General features: G+C 52.7%; 1 protein-coding gene across 1 annotated transcript in view; it reads left to right on the top strand.

Moving 5' to 3' along the window:
* Window positions 1-912: 912 nt before the first annotated feature.
* Window positions 913-25,016, top strand: part of LHX4 (LIM homeobox 4) — a 40,345-nt gene continuing 16,241 nt past the window's right edge. Inside the window, exons 1-2 of the mRNA XM_006907772.1 lie at window positions 913-1,006; window positions 17,438-17,609. Of these exons, the coding sequence (XP_006907834.1) occupies window positions 931-1,006; window positions 17,438-17,609 (248 nt within the window). The 5' untranslated portion in view covers window positions 913-930. The remainder of the gene's footprint in view (window positions 1,007-17,437; window positions 17,610-25,016) is intronic.

Here is a 25,016-nt window from a genome sequence, read left to right as displayed (position 1 = left end):
CGCGGGGGAGAGAGAGCAAGGGCCTGGGAGCGCGGCGCGAAAGGACTTGGCCAGAGAAGAAGAGGAGGATGGAATCGTCTGGTTACGGAGCGCGCTCGGTCCGGCGGAGAGAAGCCCGGGACCGAGAGCGCGCGAGGGGACGACAGAGCCCCGCACCCCCGGCCTCCGGGGGCGTCTGCCCCGCCCTTCCCTGCTCCTTGCTCCGAATAGACAGGCGGGGAGGACGCGAGCCGCGGGCCGGGGCCAGAACCCTCCGAGGACCCTCGGAACGAACCCTGGGCGCAGCGGTCTGGGACCACCTGCTGCAGCGTCCAGCCGCCGCAGCATTTATACCAGGGGCTCCGGCCGCACCGCGGAGAGCTGGGGTGGGGGGACTACCCGCGAGGCCCCACCCCCTGCATGCGGCCCCGCCCCCCCGCACACCCTGCGCACTTGGGGCTCCAGGACCCCTACTCCAGCCGGGGTTCGCCGCCCGCTGCTGGGTAGGGGGATTGGCTGAAGGGCGGGCCTCCCTGCGGGAAGCGACGTCACGGCCGTTCCTGCAGTGTGAATGAATCAAAATGCCTGGGTGACCGCGGCCTCCCGGGCGTCCGGCGCGCGAAGGGTGGAGGGGGAGGGGGAGAGAAGCGGGCGGGGTAGGGAGGAGGGGAAAAAAGCCAGGGCTGCAGCAACAGCGTCTCAACCCGGGATGTGCACCAACCCGGGAGAGCGAGATCAAAGGGATTTGAAACAGGCTGAGGACTGGCGGGGGGAGGGGGCCAGCCAGCCTGTGGAATCCTCCCCGAGAGGCGGAGGGTCCAGCTTCCACCGTGACTTCGGCGGCCTGGTTGGGTTTCTTATTATTATTTTCAAATTTCTGAATCCAGCTTGAGCGAGCGAGCGAGCGAGCGAGATCTCCGTAGACTGCGACTCGCTGGCTCTCGCTCCAGGATGATGCAGAACGCAGCTGTCCCCGCGGAGGGGGCTGCCAAGGGGCTCCCGGAGATGCTTGGTGTGCCGATGCAACGTAAGACACCCCCCTTTCTCGCTGATTTAATTTGATAACAAGACAGCCAGCATCCTTGGCCGGTGCGGGGCGGGCCGGACGCTGCGCGCAGGCTGGACCGGAGGGACCGGGCGGGGCGAGGGGCCAGCGGCCGGGGCGCAGAGGCGGTCACAGGGCAGGGGCACCAGCCAGAGTCCGTTTAAAGGGCTTGGCTCTTGGCTTTTGGGACCGAAGGTGAAAGCCTTCCAGATCACGCTGGAGGCGAGGCGAGAATACCGAACCCAGCATCTCCGGCCCGTGGCTTTTCCAGGACCGTTGGGAAGAGTGCTGTTTGGGAATACCGGGGAAACGAGCTGCAGGCCAGGCCTGAGGGCCGGGGTGGTCTCCCCAAATCATCCTCCCCCTACCCAGGGGCTACAGTCAAAGCTCCCAGTACGGCTAGAGCAACTTCCCCCTGGCTGGCGGGAAGTTGGAGAGCGCGTCCCCCGCCCCCCGGGGCTGGCAGCGCGGAAGCCCAGGCCACACGCTCTGTCCCCGTGCACGGGGCGCGCGCGCTTGGTGCGTCCCTGGACGCTGCTGCCGGCCGCCTGCGCCGCCGGGGACTGCCTGCTCCTAGTGGGGGAATTCCACTCTCCATATTCCAGTTAGCCGAGAAATGCGGGGGAGGCAGGAGCGACGGGACGAAGTTGTGAACTGGGGGTACAGTCTTTGCGCACCTGAGGGCAGGCTCTTTCGGACTCGGAAGGGGAGAGATCGTGGTGTGTAGGTGCTTTGCTCGCCCTCCCGCTTTCTTTCCCATGCCCGAAATAAGCGGGGGGGTGGGGGTGGGATGTGGAGGGATGTTTATCTCAGGTCTCTGTGGGTGTCTAGGTGTGCGCGCGCAGAGATTTTCTCGGAGGGAATCTGTCTCTGTCCCCCAACTCCCGAACCGAGAGTCTGCGGTGGGGAATCTGTGCTGAAGCCAAAGCAGGTCCTGGAGCTCCGCGCGTGCGGTGGGCGCAAGCGTGCGTCCTGCAGCTCGGGCTGGCGGGCTCTGCGGACCCGGCTCCGGGCGGTAGATAAACGAAGGGTTTCCAGCCTCTGCTTGCCAAGGGGCTGTGCTTCCGCCGAGACTTATTCGGTGGAGCGGTAAATCCTCGAGCTGTATTTTAAGTAAGGACCGATTGATTCATCCAAGGGTGCTACCTACCTACGAACCAGGGCGCACCAGCGCGCCCTCCTGCGCCCAGGGTCTCCATGGCAGGGCTTCCGTCCTGGCCAAACCTCAAAGGGCAGGCTGATGAGCGTGTGTTCCGTGAAGTTTTTGAGAAGGGACTGGAAGAAGATCGTTTCGCCCCAAACAATTTAGATTGTCCTTTGACTATATCCTACAGTTATCCGTTGTGCCTCATTCTGTAAACTGTTGACAAACAGTTCCACCTCTGCGCCAGTGTCTTGGGGGAGTTTACTGCCGACTAAGGTGTATTCGTAGAAGGTGTTGGGGTTCATTGCCCCCACTCCCTGCCCCCACAGGCAGGGAGGGAGTGGGTTCTCAGTCCTTGCACAAACACAGACCCTAAGGTGCTCCAAGTCCTTAAGCTGATTATAAGTCCTTAAGCTCCGCAGTGAGGGGAGTGTGTGGGTGTGACTCCTGTCCTTGTTACCCAGGACATCTGTGCTCTCATAGTTGTGGTCCATAGGTGGCCTGTCAGGACGGCAATGAAGGACGTGGGCTATGCTCTAACAGCCTTTCTCAGATGGGGTGCGAGACACCTCTCCCAGATGGTCTCCCTTTTTTGTTTTTCTTACTCAGAGACAACTTCGAGTTCTACATCAGGAACTCAGTTTCCTAAAATGCCTAGAATTCACCTTCAGAGCTACGGTGGGCCAGGGCACAGAGCCTGGGTTGGAACTGTGGAAAACTTCATGAGGTAGAGAGGGGGACTCTCCTGTGGGGGGTGGGGGTAGGCAATGCCCAGCCAGGAGGGGGCGATCTGTCCTCCCTTTGTCTTGCCCTGGTTCTGTGGCTTGGGTTGGAGGAGCCACCTGCCAAAACTGAGGGGCTCAATCCCTGAAGACTTGGAGATGCAGCTTTTTTTTTTTTTTTCTTTTGGGATGTGTATGGATTGTACCCGACCCCGTGCAGCAGATCTAGCTGCTGGCTATTGAGCTGTTGGTGCTGGGACTGGGCATAGGTAGGACGGGGTCCCCTCACACACATACACAACCATCCTCTTCCCTGGAACGTGGGGCCCAGTGGCCTGAGAACTGCACGTGGAGGTGGAAGGTGACACATTCTTGTGTTTCGGGAGGAAAAAGGATAATCCCAGGCCTGTGGGAATTTAAAACTGAGGGTGGAGGAGACCACAGAAAGGCTCTCCAGCAGGGACCCCCCAACCGACCCCACAGCTGGAAGGTTTGGGTTGCACCCCTGTCCCCACCCTCACACATGCACATGTTCCCCTTCTTCACCCTGAGCCACCACAAATGGAGCACCTGAGACACACACGCCTAGGGATCCCCACCCTGGGGGCCTCCGGCGCTCTGGGCGCCAGAATATTCTTTTGCTTATTTGGGGATGGGTGAGGTACATGCCCTTTAGGGAATCGTTGCCAAGAAATATAATTAATAATTTCTTTCTCCTGGAGGTCCTCTTCCTTACACTGTGTCCCCCGCCTCTGCTCCCTCCTGGGTGGATTCATCGTTGGTCCGTTGCCTTCCTCCTACTTCCCCTCGCAGAGGTGGCCCGGTTGCTTTGACAGCCACGGGGAGGCCCCCTTAGGCACGCAAATGGCTGGGGCTTCTGGGGACAAGCTCGGTGGTCTTCATCAGTTTGAGGGCGGTCTGCCCGGGCCAAGGAGCTCGGAAAGAATGGGGCGGGAGCCATCGGGAGCAGCCTGGAGTGGGCAAGTAGAGCCCCAGCCCTCCAGATCCCGCCGGTCGGCTGGACAGCCCCTCCTGCCTCAGGTCAGGGCGTCCTAAGGGACTCAGAACCCTGGCTCCCTGCTCTGGGTGGCGGGAGCGCTCCGTTCGCAGCAGGCAGCACCCTCAGGTCCTGTCCAGCACGAACCGAGGGTTCGGTGTTTTTTTTTTTATAGCCGCGTGGATAGGTTCGCAAAGGGACCTCGTCCTAAACTGCGGGTCTCGGCTACGTGGTTCAGGATTTAGGGGCGCGGGTCCCTCTCGTCCCTGGCACACCCTGCGTCTATCCCGTCGTCCCCTCTGCCTCCCTCGGGACGGTAGAAGCACCAAGGTCCACCTCACCGGGCCGGACCCGGGCAGCGTCGGGTGCGGCGAGCGCCTCCCGCGCGTTTCCGAACCTCTCTCTTCCCGAATTCAACAGTCTCTCCAGCATCTGCTGGCCCCTCTTGCCAGTCAAGACACTGGAACAGCGCGGGACATGTACGGAGGTGGGTGGGCGTTCTGTCCGTCCCTTGCGCACTTAGTTTCCCGCGCACCGAGGGGAAGGACAGCGGACAGCTGCGGCCGGGATGGCCGGCTGGAGAGCGGGCCAACGCGGACGGGAGGGACGGTCCAGGCTGGGGGCGGTACATAGGAAGCGGGGCCCGGGGCCTTTCCTGTCCCTACCTTGTCTCTGAAACATCAACCTTTTGCAGCTCTTGCGAACCCCGAAACTGTGGGGAAAGGGTACCTGATTTTGTATTTGCTAGGAGCTGGGCGAAGGACGTCTCTGGGCCTCCCCACGACCCTACCTTGGACTCCTGCCGTGTGTACATCCCACACCTCGTCCCGAACGTTAGCATCCTCTTGCAGGCCATTTCCAAAGGGGCGAAACGGCCTCATTTCCCGGCCAGAAGTTCTCTCAAACTCCGGAGACGCGCTCTTCTTTCCATTTCTCGTGGTGCCGAGGGGGTAGGGGTGGGGGACAGGAAAAATGATCTATTTAGATATTCTATAAGATTCCGATACAGAAATTCCAACGGCAGCCGCCGGCGGATTCGGGCCTCGCGGGTTACGGATTCGGATTCTCTCACCGCGAGGGGCTCGCGCCAGAGCTGCCACCACCCAGAGGGGATTCAGGGAAACCCGGTGACCGCGGCGGCGCTTCGCTTGGGGCGTCGGAAGGCCAAGGGACTGGAGGGGCGGGCAGGATCCGGCCTCCTGGGCTCCTCTCTGTCTGGATCAGAGAAGCCGCATTAACGATTTCACCCGGACCAGAAGCGGGCAGGTGGGGCGGGTGAGGGGCGAAGGTCTGCACCTGAGCGGCCCACAGTGTCCAGGGAAGACGCAAAGCCGGGGCTGAGAAGAGGAAACAGCACCTAACTCAAGGTGCTCCTCGCTTAGCCACGGTCCGGGCCCGCGGAAAACCAGAGCCAGGCGGGCGGAGCGGGAGCGGCGTCCTCGGGCCTGGGAGCACGACCTGTGTGACCTCGCGGCGACCGGGGCAGCGTACCTCCGCGCCGCGGGCAAGCGCCGGCCACCCGGGCCGGGGACTGACCCTGAATTCCTTCTCCCAGCGTTTGTTACACACCTGCGCGCGGCGCCCTGTACCCCATCGCCCTGGCCACGCGTGACCTGGGCTTCGGAGAGCTCGCCAGGGGAGGCAGATGCGGACAGGGTGCCCTTCGGGGGGAGTCGGCTTTGCGGGCACCGGGTCTCGCAGCCCGGAGTCGAGGTCGCAGCTACGAAGGGGGCACGAGCGGGAACCGCCGCTGGGACCACCGCACGCCGCGGTCGGCACCCCCGCGCCCCGGCCCTTTCCCTCTCTCCACCTCGCCCGTTCCTTTTCCGGGCTTATTCTCCTGGGTGGCCAAGACTGGGACGCGTGTCCTACAGCTTTGGAGCGGTGGCAGATACTTTTTCTTTCCGTGGGGAGAGGCGCGGCGGGGGGGAGCGCGGGAGAGAGGGCAGGCCGGGCTGAAACCATACCCATGTCGCACTAAACATTTGAGAAGAGAAAACTAAACCCCAGCGCCGGCGCCATGCTCCTTCCCGTGACTTTTTAACCCCTGTGGAAAGCGCCTCTCCCGCACGGATCCTGGTTCGCACGACCCGCGCGCTCTCTTGCCCGCGTTCGAGCCTCGGCTTCCCGCCCCGCTCCCCACGCTCAGCGGACCTTGAAGAGCGCGGTGCGGGCTCGGGAGGGACGAGGTCTCGACCTGGGCAGCCGATGATGTAAATTAAATTCGACCTGGACCGGGTGTCGGTGACACTGCGCACCCGGGGAAGGCGAAATGGCGCGCGCCGCCGTTTGTCCTCACGGTGCAGAGGCAGCCGGGACTGGCCTGGGACCCAGCGCCCGCTTCACTCCGGGGCTCAGAGGTCGGCTTCCTCTAGAATAGGACTTTTGAAATTATTATTACTCTTATTTATTTATTTATTTTTTTTAGTAGTAAGGGCGAATGTCTTTTAAAGGGATCTGCAGGGTGAAACCAATCAGGAAGGAGAGGAATTACGAGCGAAGCCCGCGCAGGATAAAACCGTGAGCCGCAGGAAATTGGAGGGAGGACCAAGGCTAGGTGGACCCGCCCGAGCGGGGTTAAGGCAAGAATGTGGCCTGAATGCTCTGGGGATTAGAGAGCAGCGTGAGTCCTCGAGACGTCTTGAAGGCCGCCTCCACGACTGCAAATTCCAGGGTCGACTTGTTAAAAACCGAGCTCTCCTGGAGGTGAGGTGGGGTTGGAGGGAGGCGGGGAACCGGCAAAGCAATTTCTTTCCGTGGAGTAGACAAAACACGGCCCGCAAGGTTGTCTTGTGTTTTGAATAGTGACCTGATGACCCCGCTGACCAGGTGTAGACAGCCTCGAGTACTAAATATTTCTATTGTCCCGACTTCCCGTTTGCCTCGGATGTTAGTGCCCCCTTCCCTCGGCTACAGTCAATTAGTGATTACTTAGCACCGCATTAGCAGATGGAACCCAAAGACGCACCGGTCCTGGGAAGGCCACAGCGGAGCCAGGGGCGGCAGAGTCGCACCTGCAGTTCTCCAGGGATTGAAAATTAGTTAACAGGGACTAACCTTTCTTTCTGTCACATTGTTCAGAAAGCTCCCTTGAGCCTCTTGTTTTAGTCAGGAATGGTGGATATTTGGCCTGGAAACTAGTCTCCTCCAAATTGAAGACTTGTGAATTGGGGGGAGGCTGAGGGAGTTGGATGGAGGACCTGTGTCATTTCTTTTAATTAAGGAAATTTATCAGAGTTAGCGCTGGGGAACTTTGGAATGCATAGAGGCTTGGAACCAGTTTAGCTGATGAGAGGAGGCAGGGGTAATCTTCCCCACTTGGGAACCCTGGCTGCAGGCAGTCTACTCTATCCATGGCTGGGGGTAGGATTTACTTGCATAATGATTTTCTGCCTTTTCTCCCTCCCTGGAATGAGTATGAACAATGCCATAACACAGATGTGAGCACACGGGGTCTACTGCTTTTAGTAAAATCCCATCCTGGCTTGAATGTCTGTCTGCTTTTTCTTTTTCCTTTCTCTCCCCTCCCCTCCTCCCTTTGAGAGATCTTCGTAGGGAAGAACTTGGGTTTGAGCATGAATTCATTGCAAAGGGGTTTTGTTGGGTGTTTAGCACCCAGCAGACTGAAGGATGAATGAGGTCCATCGCTCACTCTCTTTCTAAGAGGCCTGGGAGGGAAGGGCAGTTTCTGGGTTCAGGACAGAAGCACCCTGGAGCTGGGCTATTGTTTGTTGTAGGAAGAAATCAACTAAAAAAATTTTATAGAAGCCCTTATCAAAATGGAGCACAAATCAACCATTTTGAGGCACTGCTGTTGGGGGTAAATGGAAAGGTTGGGTTTAATTGGCAAAATTGAAATTGATTCACCCTTGGAAAATGTACTTTGGGTTAACTGTATTAGCGGCAGACTGGAACATTGTCTTGGGAGGCAAGTCCTAATTCCTGTTGTTATTTTGGTGGATTTCTCTTTTTAGTTCGCCCCACTCCCTTCTCTTGGTCAGTCTCAACCTAGTCACAGATGTTTAACTACGATATCTCACCCCCAAATGCCTTTAAAGTATAATTTGCTTTAATTATAATGTTATGAAGTGAAAGGATTGGTTTTGGGAATAGCTTAATAGAGGCAAAACTTGCAGCCAAATTAATTGAAAGTTTCTTCCTATGAGAGGGAGTTTGCCAAACATATGGAATATTGCTACAGAATGAGACATCAGAAAAATACATTGTGGAGATTTAGCAATGATTAAATGTGTCGATGGAGTGGCAACAGGGACGTGTCTGCGACATTTCCATAGACCGTCATGGATTTGTTTGATGCGATTTTCTGTTTTATTTGCAATTACTGAGCATATTCGATATCCTACTGAAGATTACGAATTCTGTGTCAATATGTAATCTAGAGGATAATCCTACACCTGCCAATCACATTTACATTGTGTATTTTATTTACTACAATATTCCTTCTATTAAAATGTTATCCAAATTCAACCTTAAAATGGTAACATTAAACCTGTTTTCAAGATACTTTTGAATTTGATCTTTTATTGAAGAGGTTACTATTTTTGAGCTGTTTAAGCAGAAAAAGAACAAAAGAGATCTTCAAAGGGACCCCGAACCACAAAATGAACCCAATAAGACCTGTGGTGAGAAGGATTCTGGAAAAGACGATGCTAGGAGTGGTCATTTCTGATGCAAGAAGAATTTTCTGACTTTTTTTTCCTGGTTGTTAATCATTTGTCAAGACAAAACTAGAAAAAACTAGAAATTAGATAAGATGTGTATAGATTGATATATTTTAAAGTATAAAGTGAATACAATTATAATAGAGAATATGATTTACCTTAAATGTAATGCTAGGGTTTTTTTTGTTTTTTGTTTTTTAAAAAGACTTTTCCCAATATTTTTGTGGCTGGCTAAGATTTCTATATTTTAATGATGTTATAGCGATCACAAAAATCCCACAACATTCAATGCACCTTTTCTCCTTAAGATTTAAAGAATTAATATTGGAATTTTGTGCTTTAGCCGTGTTGTTTATGAGATTATTCTTACTAGGTCACAACAATCTCATAAAAGGAAATTTATAAAACATTTTGGAAAATTATGTTATGGTCTCTTCAAGATACATTGGTTTAGAATAAAGGAAACTATTAAAAAGGAAGCTATAAATTGTTCAAGAAAAATGCATTGTCTTTAACAGGAGAATGGCAAATAAAGAGTCAGGAAAGAACAAAACAGACACATTTAGTCATGATTTGTCATGTGAAACTGCATCCTCCGTGTCAGGTTTACCCCGTATGTAGACTGCGTAGGCGAGTTAGTCCTGGGTTACAATTATCAGGTGATTTAAAAGGGGAGTTGTGACCAGACGACAAGATTTTATTGTCAGTGGTGATGGTGGTGATTTTGAATTGGAAAGTTTTATTTTTGAAATATATACCCAGTAGTAGAACTCTCAATTAATTGAATTTTAATTTAACTATAGCTCTGTTATAATTCTTAGGTTTGGATATTCCAGAACTTAGGTATGAGTTGAGGCAGGCAAGGTGCCATACTTGGTATGTCTTGTGGTGTTACGTTGATACACCTTAGAATTATTATTCTCAGACTAAATCTATAAGCCCCCATTGAAAGTATTTCCCCAGCCTACCTTTTTAAAATCATCATCTTCGTACTCAAGGAAACTTAGGTAAGGGAACAGTGATGTCTGCCATTGACTGCTATTTTTTTCTCCCTTATAATTGGGGAAGGAATGGAGAATTCCAAGAAAAACATTTGCAAAATATTTCAATTGTATACGTGTTTCCTTAAAGCCCATTTAGCTTCTCCTTTCGGTTTGTAGTCAGTAAAGAAACTTAACAAATACATAAAATTATATATTTTTGGAAATATACATCATCCAAATGTTTTTAAGACAAGAGTTCAAAAAACTAAATGTTTTTAAGACAAGAGTTCAAAAAACTACTTACTCCTGGAGTGAAGTCACCAGGAAAAGGATCTGGGGTGAAAGCCACCAGGATTTGGGGAGCACTGTTGGGAGCCTTGGCTTCTGTCAGCCCCAGAACCTGTCTCCCCAAAAAGAAGATTCTAGCCCCAGTTTGGCCCCCAACTGTGTACCTATAGGGAAGCCCTTTTCAATGTAGAGGTTGGCTTTTCACAGGGTCTCTGAGAAGAGTAAATGAGCTTGAAGATTTGCAAGTACTTGACAAAGAAAGTTTAGAGTGCTGGCAGACTTAAAGACCAGGGTCCCCATTTGCATTCTGCAGCTGGAGCCGCCCTAAGCCCCTAAGCGGGCTGGAGTTCTCCTGGGTGTCCCAGGAGGATGGGCGAGCTGAGTGAGTATTGTGGTAGGGCTGCGAACAGGAAGCATCTCTCATGGACCCCGGCTCCCTGTCCTGAAAAAAGCGAGGAAAACCTTGTCCTGGGCATTAGGCTGTCGAGTCAAATTATTTGTGAAACAAAAGAGGGATTCTGTTCACCCAAAAGGCAGTTAAAGAGCAACGCCTCGCAGAACTTCCACAGGTGGCGCATCAAAATCCAAATTTTACAAAATATCACTCTGATATCACAGGAGGGTTAAGTGAACATTATTCCTATCAGCACACACACACACACACACACACACACACACATCCTTAGTTTTACAAATATTAAAGTATTCATCAGCATTATGATTCCACTGGAAATATCTGAAATTCTGCTTCCCCGGTAAGCGGCACTTTCTTAAATACATTTTAGAAGTCCTCGTCAGGTGTTTTGGTTCTAGTTTCATCTCCGGTGGAAAAAAAAAATTTTCTCACCTGTTGATTTTCTGTGACCAAAGAGATAGAAAACACCATTTTTCAAAGAATTAAAATCGATCAAACAAACTAACAAACTGTCTCTGAAATGTCTCATGGTGGCCCCTGGGTCCTTGAGAGCAGTTTCTTGGAAATGAAGAAACGTGAGTGGGGAATAAAAATGCACACTATTTATCATGTATCGCCAGAGGGTTGTGGGCAATCTGGTCTACCACAAACCACGTCAGACCTTTTGATCTCTTTACTTAGCAGCTTTCTGAAACTTCACTACTGGAGGTATTTGGGGATTAAAATGGAATCCATTTTCTGATGGGCCACTCTGAAAAATAAGCCCTCTGTGCCCCTACCACAGTACTTTAGGGGTCTCGAGGTTCAGCGTCATGTTGTGGGTTTTATAAGCTTCCTTGATGAAGAAGTAGATTTCAGCTACAGGCCAGGGGTTTCTAGCCATTTCTTATCAAATAAGAAGTAGTTACTTTTCCACTGGGCATTTCGTTGTTTCCCCCCCAAAATGATAGAAGCCTCAAATGATAATTTGAACTTGTCACTCTTACCTGAGTACATTACAGTGAAAGTAAAGCGAGGTCAGGCAGCTGGTGGCCTCAGGAGCCCTGTTCTCAGCATCCACAGGTCGGGAGGAGACCAAGGCCTGGCATGTTTGTCCTTATGTGGGGGAAAGAATCTGCCAGATTTCTTTACTCCCCCAAAGCCCCTCAGCCCTTGTAATGTCGCATGATCTCCTATTTACATTCTGGGCTTGTGATGATTTGAAAGGGGTGTGCATCTTCTAGGTGCTTTAGAACTGAGGGGATGGAGGAGAATTTTGAGTGTTTTGATTGGGGAGTGTGGGGGAAGGGCAGTGAGAGAGAGGGAAATAGTATATTGGGAAATAAAGACGCAGGAAATAATTGTGATACACTTTAAATATCTAAGTCCATCTTGTTGGTGACTGGCCATGAAAGTGGAGGAGGGAGCTCAGGTTAGGGGTCTTAGTGTCTTATATTCATTATGTGATGTGATCATAAGGCAACCTGAGATGCCGGTGTTATTATCTCCATTTTACAGATAAGAAAACAGGCTCAGAGAGGTTAAGCGGTTTGTCCAGGATTACATATGCAGGAGAACCTGGATCCGAACCCAGGTCTAGCAGACTGTCTGATTTGGGATTTATCGTAAACAATTTGGTAGACCTAAAGATGTGAAGATCTAAACTCTATACAGAACTGAAAACTTTCAAATTCCCCCGGTAGTTTTTCAAACAAGTATCTGAACAAAATGTTTCTACTTCCTCCAGCTTTTTACTTCACTCACTGCCCGCTTTCCCCACTGCTCCGGGGTTGGACAGCTCCCTTTGGTGCTGGCTTCCTATCCAGAGACAGAGCTTGACTTCAGAGGAAGTGGCTTTTTTTTTCCAGAATGACGATGCTTGTATATGAGGATGTGTGTGTATGCGCGAGTTTGCATGCACGTGGGACTGTGTGTAAGTATCTGTGGTATATGTGTTTGTGTACATATGAGTCTGTGTATGTATGTGTGTTAAGTTTGTGTCTGAGTACATCTGAATATGTGTGTATGTTTGTGTGTGTGAATGTGGTAAGTACGGGTATCTTTGTGTATGTACATGTCTCAGGGTGATCTTTGAGACTGTGTGTTTCTCGATGTGTGCCAGTGTGTACATGTGAGTGTGTCCGTTATGTGTGTCAGTGTAAATTGTAAGTACGTGTGAATATGTGTGTCTGTGTGTGTGTACGGGTGTCTGCCTGTGTACACACAGCTGCTCTCCCTGTGAGATTAGATCTGTGCCTTCAGCTATGTCATGAAGGACACAGAAGACTGGCAATGGGGAGTGATTGCACTGTGCCGTCCAGCTGCTCTGCAGATTCCTAAGCTGTCCCAGGGACATCTTCTCATGCCTGAATTCGCCCTCTGCAGAGCCTCAGTAGGGAGCATCACCACAGAACGCTTGCGTGCAGATAAGATAGAAAATTTCATTTGAAACGAAATGACTCCTCATATCAGGAACTGAGTTTATAGATCAAATTCTGTTTTAGTGACTCTAAGGGTCTGCTTAAATTCCAGTTTTTAAAGTGGAATTTCATGACCTCAACTACTGCAAGAAATAAGTTGAGTTTACTAGGCATTTAGAAATCCTTTTTAGGAACTTTGGTTACAGCTTTATTTCTCATAGGAGACTTACATAACCTCTGCCCTGTTCAGTCTCTCCAAATTGTCAATTAAATAAATAAATAAAAATCATCATTGCGAGTTTTTTTTTTTTTTTTTTTTTTTTTTTAGAAAACAGGCTTATGTTGCTCTTTGAAAGTTTTCTAGATAGTTTACATTTCACGGTAACCTAAATAATCTCATAGATACTGTCACCTGAAGCATGGGATCTGAGCTCACAGGTCTGCACCTCCTCACATGCAGGGATGAATCTGAACTTGATGGATGCCGTCAACTAGCTGGCACCTTGCATTTGGGTAGAGGGGGTCTGTAGGACAACGGCTCCTGCTTCCAGCCCTCCCTAGGGCATTGGGGGGTCTGTCCCATACAATATATGCTATTCTGTCCAAAGGACCTAAATCCGAGCCTCAAACATTTCCATTTGCCCATTGTTAGGGAGCACAACAGGCCAGTGGCTCACATACTCCCTTGTCACTGCACACAGAGCAGCTTCGAGACTGTCTGTTTACCTCCATCTGTCCTCCATACAATGACGGGGCAGAGTCGGCCAGGTGCAGTGATATCTTAGACTTCTTCAGCTCTCAGGTCAGGTTAGCCCGCCTTAAACACGGGCTTGGATCAAATCCTGATTCCTCCATTGTGGGACCTTGGGTGCTTTGCTTAACCTCTCTGAAGCTCGGTTTCCTCATCCGTAAAATGGGGATAGTTATACCTTCCTCGCCTAGTTGTGTGGATTATTGAGGTAATATGCATTCAGGACCTAGCACAGTTCATAATGGGTTCCTGACACCTGATCTTATTATTATTACTGGTATATTATGTATCTCTTAAACCATTTCTACATTATCTTTGTTTTTAAAAACAATGCTCTCCCCATCTCTCCCTCTCTCTGGCTGCTCTCCTTCCCCATCCCTCCCTAAGTTTACGGTGGGAAAACTTTTAATTTTTAATTTAAAAGGCATCTTAGTATGTCCCTTACATTTTTGCCAAACCCAAGGACCCCAGTTTGGTCACAAGGCCTCCCTCTGAGAACCCCAAGTTTGGGCATCCCAACCTTATGCAGTGGGAAGCCTCCATTGCAAGCTGGTGGCTGAAATGGTTTGTCTGTCTGCTTTTCGTGTTGTTCCTAAACATGCCGTCTGGGCCGCAAGCCCCTAAACCTGCCTGCCCACCTCCCTTGCATACATTAGCCTTAATGTATTCTCTCTTGAATACTCATCATATTAAGGCTCCTGCTAGATACCTTGCTCGAAATAAATTTTATGGGCATCCATCCTCGCCCTCATCCCTGTGCATTTGCGGCCGGGAGAAGAAATATAGCTGCATCTTTCCTCTTAGGCAAGGCCCAACAACAATTAGGTGGGAATCTGCGGCCTCTGGCCTGGGACGGTGAGGTATAGGGAGGGAGCGGCCCGCGCTCCGCCCGGGCTCGCCCAGCGCCCCGAGGACGGTTCTCGGTCAGGTTCTTTGTCTGATTCTCCATAGGTGAATTTGCTTCCGCTGGCCGGGTCCCTGGCTCCCCAGGACCCAGCCGTCTGCTCTCACAAAGCCGCCCCCGCCCCTCCGCGGGCCTGTTCCCCGGGGCCAGTCGCCTGGCACACGTGGCTGGTGCGCGCAGGTTCCTGCTCGCACGCGGCTGTCCACAAACCACTTCCCCGAGATGGGGGCGCTTCTTGGTTACGTCGTCCCTCCCCACCTTTGCAAAAAAAAACGATACCAGAGAAATCTTCCTGACACCTCCTTCCTCAAACCCCTGCTCAGCAAGGGCTGCGAACGCAAAGGCCTGCGGGAGAAACGCCATCCTCTTGCCCTTTGGGATCCTCTTTATCCGAGTTGTCCCTCCGCCCTACCTCCCCAGGCTGGAATTGTCACACCGCAAGAGCTCCCGGTTATTTACCTGTCACTCCCCTATCCAATCCTCTCAGGTCCCAAGGCCCTCTGCTCACCAAACCCTTCCTGGAAGCTCCAGTGATGCTGGTCCCTCATGATACCTAGAGAGAGAAGCAGGGGTGCGGTGGAATGAACGCCCACCTGGAGGCAGCCAGGCAGCCCCCAAGCCCTCTCACAGCTGCTGTGTGATGTGGGCACTCTCTGAGGCCCCAGGGGAGGCATCTATGCAGGATTCCCATGAGGGTTCGAAGGAGATCAAGCCCTCGAACCTCGAACCTCGAACCTCGTCCATAATGGTCTCTGTCCCTCAGCCACAGCAGCACCACATCCAACCCCTGATTATTGCAATTATCTCCTCATAATAGCAAACAACTGTATCCTCAATGATTTGTTTACTCTCCACAGTGCAGTGAGGTGCTATTTTCATCATCACCCCCCTTGTACAGGCAAAGCAATTTGTTCAAGGCTAAAAAGCAGAGCCAGGATTCAAACCCAGGCAGTCTAGCTCCAGAATCCATGGCCTTCCCCTGAGTCCTACCTACCCCTCTGATTGGGGTGAAAGTCCTGTAGCCATCATGTGCTTAGCACCTCGCTGGGCACATCAGAACTCCTTGGTAAGGACTGACTGGATGAACAATTGCTTTGTCGAGGAGGAAATCTATTGAGATTAAAAAGAAAAAAATCTCACATGAACTGAGACAGGTAGCAAGTGTTCAGTCTGTAGGTATCTACCTAAGTGTGACTCCTAGTAGTTTTCATGGGACATTTCGGTCTGAGAATGGGGTCAAAGAGCAAAGCATCTAACGGGTTTAACTTTCGGGCAAATGTTGGAGGCTGCTGAGGCCATGAGGGAACAAGCCGGGGTTAGGATTTAATTAGGTCCAAGATTGGCACTTGTGTGTACAGGGCTAGTGATAACAATTTAGTGACTGCCCCAACAACCTGGCTACAAATTTTAGCTACAAATGACTTAATACTTGAGCAAACTTTCTCTCTACATAGGTTTAGATGTGTTCAGTTCCCCTCCCCCAGTGCACTGAGGCTAATTCCCTTATGTTAATGCTTTTAAATTATATCACAATCAACAAACATGATATGGCTCATGATATGATTCATGAGAGATTTGGTTTGACTATTTTTGTGGATATTTTAGAGTGAGCAGGAGAAACTAGTGAAGAACTGTTTCAAGGTGAGCTTCTTAGGATTCGATCAATTATTTATTCTGTGATGAACATCCGTGGCGTTATCTTGCGTGCCAGGCACTGTGCTAGGCAGTGCGGATACAAAGCTGAGAAAGAAACACTGGTCCTGCTTCTTGACGACTCCACCTTCTAATGGGAAAGCCGGGCGTGTGAACAAACGATTAGCAAAACTTCTATTTATAATAGAGGTGAGAAACCTCGGGGTTGCAACCTCCTGCCATGCTACATCAGGGGAGTATCACCGGAGGCCAAATGCTTGCCCTTTTACGTTTTTGTTCTTAATTTGTTACCTTCCCTTTTTGGGGGGTAGGGGAATGCTGGGGAAATGGGTGGAGACACTAGCATTATTTGCTCATCCAACCACGGAAGCCTGACCATTTTGTAGAATTTGAAGCTACTTCAGTGACTCAAAATACTATCAACCCCCAAGCAAGCCCTTGGTAAAGACGGGATGGCAGTAAAACAGACCTTGGGTAGGAAGTCACCAAGGCAGGAAGAACAGGGTGGGGCAGTGGTTAGGGTTCAGTTGCAGACAATAGAATCCACTTTCACTATTTAAACGGAGAGTGGTCAGTTACCAGGTATTAGGTGACTTTCAACTCAGTGCAGCCAGCTTGGAGCCAGTCTCCTGGGAGAAACACCCAGCCCCCAGAATTTCACTGCCTCTGCCCTGATTGATCAGGATGTTGCAACCACGGACCCTCAGAGCTGTGCGTGCTCCACACTGCACAAGGGAAGCCTGACCCTCGGCTATCCCTTTGTTTAACTCAATTCTGAATTCAGGTCTCTGTGAGGTACATCTGATTGGCAGGTTCCAAATCCCATTTGGAACTCGAGCTGCAAGGGAGTCTGAAAAGCAGTTTCTGGTTTGTCTGTCTGCAGCATGGGCAGGCACGTTAGGAGGGGATGTCAACGGAGCCAATCCATGGCCTCTACTGCAGTTCATTAAAATACTCTCAGGAGATTCTCTCAGAACACTGAGCTTCTTCCTCCAGGACCACCCTCAGACCTGGGCCTCCGTCACCTGCCCCCTACATGAGTCATTTGCTTTTTAGGCCAGATGGCCTCTCAGTCTGTGTCTAGGCAGGGCTCACTTGGAGGCTGATGTTTTAGCCCAGATTCTACCCAGGAGCGAAAATATCATGGAAAAGAGGAGAATGTTGTTGGGTCTTCCTGGCCTGTTGGCTGTGGACTTGCAGTGGGCACGGATGAGGTTAGTTGATGCTCTGAGAAACAGGTGACCTCTCTGGGCCAAAGCCACCCAAAGCCAGACCAGCAAAGCGTGGCTCGGATCTCAGTCCCCATCTGCCGCCTTGACCAGGCACCTTTGCGCAGTGTACGGCCTGCACAACTGTATGCGGCAGCCCTGTATTCTGCCAGCCTGGCAGAACGGGAGCGCATCCACGCAGGGCCTGGTCTGGTGAGCGGTGCTGTGCGGAAAGCTCACACCGCCTCTCTCTTCTCTCCCCCACAGAGATCCCCCAGTGCGCTGGCTGCAACCAGCACATCCTGGACAAGTTCATCCTGAAGGTCCTGGACAGACACTGGCACAGCTCCTGCCTCAAGTGTGCAGACTGCCAGATGCAGCTGGCTGACAGGTGCTTCTCCAGGGCTGGGAGCGTCTACTGCAAGGAAGACTTCTTCAAGTAAGTCGGAACCGGGGCACAGCCTCCCTCTCTTTGCCCTGGTTCGTCTCTGCCTCGCCGTGTGCAGTGCAGGGCGGGGGGCAGCCTGCAGTGTGGTGGGGTGGGGAAGGGCAGTGGGTCCAACCTGGGGGGTGGGTGCATCCTCCAGCTGAGAGGCTGCTCCCTTTCGGTCACCAGCCCTATCATTGCCAGAGGACCAGGGTCGTGAGCTCTGCAAGAGGGGCCGGCAGGGAGCAAGAGCCAGAGTCCTCCAGGGTGGCTGACAGTGCCCCTGAATTCCTACAAGGAGTCGCTCTTCTGTCTTGGATGTGTCATTCTTACGGCTGTCAGAGCAGGTGCGGGGAGGGTCCTGTCCCGATTCTAGGCGAGTCTCTGTGCCTGCTTCACGGGCCTCGGGGCTTGGAAGAGTCGCTGCTGGTCGTGGTCCAGCTAGGCTACGTCATTGTCATCGTTTTCAATGGAAACATGACAAAGAGGCAGTCTCATGGGATGGTTAAGAGCCCAGACCCTGCCTGGGTTTAAACCCACTTATTAGCTGTGTGCTCTTGGGCAAGTTACTTAACTTCTCTGTGCCTCAGTTTGCTTACCTGTAAAATGGGGCTGATAATAATAGTTCCTACCTCATAGAGTTGTTACTGGCTTTGGAGGAGTTGGTGTGTGGGAAGTACTTAGGACAGTGCCTGATACCTGAGTGTTAGCTCTTGAGACGGCCCTCAATTTTTCATTCTGATGTCGTGTCCATCAGAAAAAACTCCTGTTGGAGCTTTGAGTCAGGGTGAGGAGACCGCCTATAATTTATTTTCTGTGGTATTTAGTTAGTCTGGGGCTTCTCTCCCAGAATCTATTACCTGAGGTACTTAGGCTGGTGTCTCAGCTGACGTGGACCAGCTGGAACAGGAGGCGAAGGGTGTCCGTCAGTGACACTGATGCCAGTGTGGGAGGCCCATGGGTATGCGGAGAGGAGGCTGGGACGGCGGGGAGGCTGGCCAAGGCCTGGAAACATCCTGCACGCATGAGCAAGCCCCGGAGAGGTGGTGGGCCGGCTTCAGCGGCTGTGTATTCTGGAGACAGGGAGGAGAAACGGGGAGAAATGCCAATCCTGGAAACAGAACGCAGTTTCTCCTAAGTCCTGCCAAAGGTTTCACTGCAAAAAATAAGTCATTTGAATTTCTGAGGATTCTCAATTTTTTTTAGTGCCATATGCGTTAAAAAGCACATTAAAGATTGTTTTGGTAGCTCCTGGAGCTGCTTCCATGGCTTGTGTTCAGAAGGCAGCACTCGTTGTCACCATCACGTTTTGGTCAAATACGCAGGGCTGTCTCCTCTGTGTGTGCGTGTGTGTGTGTATGCATGTGCATGTGTGCATGCACATGTGTGTGTGTTTGTGCATGAGCACTACCTGAGGGAGGCGGTAGTAGCTGACACGGGCTCACCCACCAGATCCTTGATGGTTCCAGCTGAGAGACCAGCCTCGGGTTCTTCGTCTAAGCCTTTTCTGTGTACCGTTCCGCCCCCTCCCAGTCTTCCCCACCTCCGACCCTCACCTCGTTTCTGTCATCCTGGCATGTACATTGGTGCATCCCCTGCACCCACATCCTTTCTCAGTGGGCAAGGAGAGCCGGCCTCTGCCTTCCTGCCTCAGTGATTCCCTGGCCAGCCATCACAGCAGCTCTTACGGGCCCCGGATGGAGTGGATGTCATCATGTGTGTGGGGCACACACACACACGCACACCGTGTGCCTGTGTGCTCCTGTGGATGTGTGCGTGTGCGCACGCGCGTGTGGAAGGCGGGAGGAAACGGGCGGCTGGGCCTGGCTGTGGAGGTCGGGTGAGCTGCTCCTGCTTCCACAGTCAGGGCAGCATCCTCCAGTTTGTCCTTGTACATCCGGGAAGGCCCGGTAAGCTCCGGGGGGGGAGGCAGGAGGCGACGTCACTCTCTTGCCCATCTGAGGATGGGGTAGGTGCTGAGACGTCCCTGGGCGAGACCTCTGGCTGGTCCAGCCTGGCAGGTCGGGGCAGGCTGTAGGGTGCAGGCAGAGCCTGTTAAGGCGGCAGAACCAGGGCTCTGTCACCAGAAAAGCTCCTTTGAGCCTCAGAATCATTCTAGGGCCCCATCTGTCATATGGACCTTGACTGGCTGGCTCTGGGTTTCGGAAAAGGAGGAGGCAGCAGCTCAGGGGTAGGTTTGGGTTTGGGAGAAGTGGTGATAAGGAAAGCAGGCTCCCCCTTGACCCGAAGGGGCTCAGAGTGTGGGCTGGGGAAGGATTAGTGCTGGCCTATGAGCCACAAGCCCTGACCAGAGATAACAGTGATGGTCATTCGACCAGGCTGGTGCCCTGATCCCCTGCCTCCAGGCCCTCCCCGTGACATGCCCCTAATTTGGAACCTTCCAGGGCCTTGCTCAGCGGTAACCTCTTGGCCGACCCTCGCCCCCTCTAGCCCACGTGCCAGCATCCTACCTCCCAGCTCAGAGCCTTCAGCAGGGGCCCCTCTGCCTACGCAGTGTTCCAGGTGCACTGAGCCATCGGAGCCTTCTGCCCTGTGCCCAGCCTCCTTCCCAGTCCTCGCTTACTGCCCTCCTCAGTACCAGACGCCCCCCACCCCAAGCAGAATGCCCCTCGGCCAGACACGCTCTGCATTGCCCCACCTCCCCGGCCCAGGTTATTTCATCATCTGGGGATGATGTTCACTCTCCCAAAGTCTCCTCATCTTCCTATGGCCATGAGTCCAGCTCCTCAGTGGGTGGGAGCGCCCGGTGGCATGGCCACCCTGTCCTTTCTCCCTCCTGGTGACGCAGCAGGAGCTGCCTTGTTCTGTTCATTCCTCATGCACCTGTTTGATCTTCCTGTTAGCTTGAGGAAAAGCCAATTAGGCATTCATTTTCCTGTCCCCTGCATACACACCTGGTCCTGAGCCTTGCCCACAGGCCATTGTTGGGTTTGATGCCACCAAGAGTAGGTTACATAGTGAATTGACAACGTGCTTTGGTGACTGATTTCTGCCGTCCCTTTCACGGCGTCCCTTTCACAGGCCTCTTATCTAGCCACAGTTGTTCTGCTTGTTCCTCGAGACTGACCTGCCGCATAAAATGACCCATTCTCAGAGGCGGAGCCTTTTGTAAAGCGCAGGAGCTGGCCACAGATCCAGTGCTGAAACCCGGTCATTAACCGGGGGATGCGAGGGCCGTGTGGAGAGAAATTTAAAGCTGAAGGGGTTCTCCCCACTGCCACCGGAGGGTCCATTGGGCATGAGATCGGTCTGCTCTGAGCCACGCCCCCTCCCCAGGGAGGACACAGGGCTTGATAGGCAGTTAGCCCCCTAACCCAGCTCTTTGGGACTGTGGCTGTTTGGAACAGGGAGGCACAGCTGCAGGTACAGCTTGGTATAGCAAGTCACAGTTCTAGGTGAGGACGGGGATATATATGTTATCCAGGATCAGGTGGCTTCACCTCTCACCCCCCAGGGGCTCAGGCTGTGATTTGGTCACAGAGCTGGGTACTCTGCTCCTTATGACAGCTCATTATATGTCCCTAGGCACCTCCTTTTAGATGGCACATTGGGGGTACACACACAGTTCTCTTGTCTCTCACTAGGCTGCAAGAGTCACTTCTGGCCACCTCATGAGAGCGAAGGCAGGCACCCTGCTCTTGAATTTCACTGTTAGACTGCAGAATGCATTCAGCTGTGGGGATTTGAGAGATGTCTGGTCAGGGCCAGGGGAAATCCCTTCTCTATGCTCCTTGGAGAAAGAGAACAAAGAGAATAAAGAGAAAGCACTGTCTTTTTCTGCTACCTGCCCCACAGCCCTGTTCAGAGGCAGAGGGCAGGGCTCGTTGGCCTCACAGATCATCACCGTGGTTCAAAGTTCCAGGGTCAACATTTTAAATCTCTTTGCCTATCACAATGGCAGAGACACTGCTTCGCACAACTCCGGGGGACATCCTGTGTTCTGTGTAAAGCTTTTTGAACGAAGACTGTAATGTGAAGCGTGCCCCCCGCCCCCGGCGGGTGTATGATACATCAGAAGTCAGGGAAGGACGGAGGCGGAAACCTGGAGGTCAGACTTCAGCTCCGAAGACGTGGCAATACTGGTGACTGGCAGCAGAGGGCGTTGTTGCCGTGTGCACAGACGAAGAAAGAAGTATTGTGGAAGGTTGTACCCTGTGGTTGTTGCATTTTTCTTTCGGGACTGTTGAACTCTTGCTCAGTAACATTGGCTGATTTTTGCTGTCATTTGTTGCTGCTGCTTCTTGGGTCCTTGGCTTCCCTTTCTCCAAAGGAAATAAGAGGCCCTTTTATTTCCAAGGCCCAAGAGGAGAGGCACTGAGTTGACTGATGCGGCGTGGCTGCTCACCTTGAATCATGAGCTGAGGAGCCGACAACTCCTTGCACTGCCTTTGCTAAGCAGGTCCTTTCTGGACTGTGCGTCCGGCAAGTTATGGGTCCCCTATTTCCTTGCAAAGGGACCGGGGTCTGGAGAGGGCAGGGGTCTCGGGGTAGGGCTTCCGGGTCTTCTCCTAGTCCCTGACTGGGTCCTGGGAGAGGCCGACAGCTTCCTTACTCTGCAGCACAGTGAAGACAGGACAGGTTCTTAGCCGCAGGGACCGGTTCTAGTGCCGCCAATGTCGGCACCAGCTGGGCACCCTTAGGCAAGTCCCTTGACATCTCTGAGCTCCAGGATCTTCTTTAGGAAAAAGAGGAATGTTAATGGTGGCGGCTTTAAAAGACCTGACACACGGGAGCATTTTGTAAAAGGGAGTTATTTTTTGAGTAGAGTGGTTTGGGGAACCCAAACGGAGCTCTGTTAAATTCCAGTCTTGCCTTCTACTAGCTGTTTGTCAGCAAATAAGTGACTAGGCCTCTCCGAGCCTATTCCCTTATCTGCTGAGAGGCATTCATTCTAACCCACACAGTTGCTGTGCAATGGGAGGATGATGGTCTTGTAAGCCGCCTCCAGCACAATGCTAGGCGCTTTATCAGCGTCTCTGGGTTTCTGGCCTGACTGTGGCCACTTGACCCACAGCCCCGGAGGGCCAGGCTCTCAGAGTCCTCCCTGAATGCTGGGCCTCCCCACCCTTACCAGGTTTGAGACCTTCCCGTTGAGATGACTTTTAATGGCCTAGACTCCCTCAGATGGAGGTGGGGGTAGCCTGGCAGAGTGGGGAGGGCACACGCAGTTTGCTGGGGATAAACCGCAGGGTAAAGACGCCGCGTGGATTTACTTGAAGATTATGAAATATGAAAACAAACGTAGCTGTAGAATCAAAGAGAGGGCAACGGTCATACAACTAAAGTATTTAAAGAATGGTCCAGGCTTCTGGGGCGCTTCAGACTGCACCCCTGGCCACCAGGGGTATGCGCTCACACCTGCCTGCCAGAGGGGTCCAGGGGAGTAGTCGGAGGCATTCTGAGGGTGACTGTCACTCCAGGGCATTTCCTGTCTAAAACTTCGTGCTTCTCTGGGGCTATCTTCCTGCCTCTGAGGCCCTCACCCTACCTGGTGGGCAGAGATGGGCACCGTTGGACCTGGCGGGATGGAGGACCGCTGTGTCACTTGTTAGTGGGTGGCTGTGTGGGCTGCTCACCCAGTGAGGCGGAACCACCCCTCCCCCAGCCAGTCAGTCTCCAGGCAGTCAGCAGTCAGCAGGGCTGTCAGCCAAGGGCAGGTGAACGGCGTCCTTGGGAGCCCGGAGCTGCTGATTTATCCCCACCGTTCAGCACAGCCTGTTTCAGCTCCCACACGCTGTGCGTTTGGCCTGGCCACAGGGTAGTTTTGCTGTCTCCTGTCAGGTCTTCACTAGTGACCTTGGCCTTATCACTCTGGTGGCCTGGACCTCCATCTCTCAGCTGGGCAGATGCCCCTGGGCTAACATGGGGAAAGGCTGGCTCGACCTCTCTGCGGGTGAACTTCATAGAGGTAGAGGCAGCGTGTGTGAATCCAGGCTCGGCGTGGATTTGGGACATGAGACCTCGCCGAGCCTTACTCTCCCATCTCTAAAAAGGGACAGGAATAAAAATATCTCCTTTTCTGAGTTACTGTGAGGATTCAGTACGATGAAGGAAGTAAGTGCTTAGTTATCATTATTAGTAGCTGATAAGTCATGAGGGTGTATCTAAGTAGGAGGAGGAAAAAGCGGAAGAGGAGGGATCGGGGCAGAGGCTGCAAAGGGCCTTGGGCCAGACGGGTCCCAGGCCAGACGGTCCAGGGTGGAAGGTGGGGCTGTGCTCAGCGGCAGTGGCAGGTCAGGTGACTGGAACCACTGCCCACCTCTCAGTGTGGGGGTGGTGCGAGGGTGGCGTGATGCCATCCCTCCCTGGCAGGTCCAGAGCTCCGTGGCAGTGACTGCGGCCCTCACTTTCACTTCCCAGAGCAGGTTTCCCGCTCTGGCTGGAGGGACGAGCCTGTGTCTGTGTGGCGCCTTTAGCTCGCCGGCACCCTGCCGTTCCAGGAAGAGGCCCCCCTAGGTCCAGGGCTGGTTGTAGGTCCGATCTGGAGCTGGGCTCCTGCTCAGCCACTTGTTATTTCTGAGAACTACACACCTGCGAGGCCATGCACACACACAAATTCACACACACACACACACGCACACACACGCACACTGGCTTAAGGAAGTCACAGGGGGAGGTTCTCTTTGACGTGTGACTTTCCATAATTTCTGAATAGTTTATAGTCTAATTCCCTCGCTAAGCAAATGAAACCTTTTAAGGTAACGATCAGATGGTGCAGATAGCGGCCGTGCGTGTGGACATTTGTAAGATTCAAACGCACTGGTGGGACCAGGCCCACAGTCATTTGCGAAGGTCTGTAATCAAGGCAGAAGCAATTACTTAGCTGAGCGGCTCCCCCTGGGACCTGAGGCTGTATATCAGGGGTGATGAGTCCGCGGATTATCTGTCTGCCAGCCCCGAGCACTCAGTTCAGCCGCGCCTGCCCACCCTCCCAGAGCTCAGCCGCGGGCAAAGGCCTCCTGTCGTCCGTGGAACCTGAATCTGCAAATCAGCCTGGGAGTCAGTTGGCGCTTGGGTTGTGGAAATGGGGTCCCCGAGCCAAGAAGGATCTGGGTGACGTGGGAGTGGGAGGTGTGGGGAGGCTTCTGTACCCCAGGAAAACACACCAGCCAGAAGTGCGTTCGCCTCTTTGCTGAAGCTCAAGCTCCTTCTCTCTCCTCCATCTCATGCCTCCTGCCATTCAGGTACGGAGTCAGAGGGTCCTACCTCCAAACGCCCTCTCTTTCCATCCCCACTGCCTCCATCCTCTCCCGGGCCCCTGTCACCATACCTCTGCACCACTGGAAACTTTCCCAATCGCCCATCCTTCCTGCCAGGCTCGTCTCTGGCCACGTTGCCCATGGCCTCCTGAGACCGCCAAACTTAGCACTCAAGGGCCGGCGATCTGGCTCAAACCCA

This window comes from Pteropus alecto, unplaced genomic scaffold, assembly GCF_000325575.1.
Source record: "Pteropus alecto unplaced genomic scaffold, ASM32557v1 scaffold101, whole genome shotgun sequence".
Taxonomy (NCBI): domain Eukaryota; kingdom Metazoa; phylum Chordata; class Mammalia; order Chiroptera; family Pteropodidae; genus Pteropus; species Pteropus alecto.
This window is presented reverse-complemented; position numbering and strand designations above follow the sequence as displayed.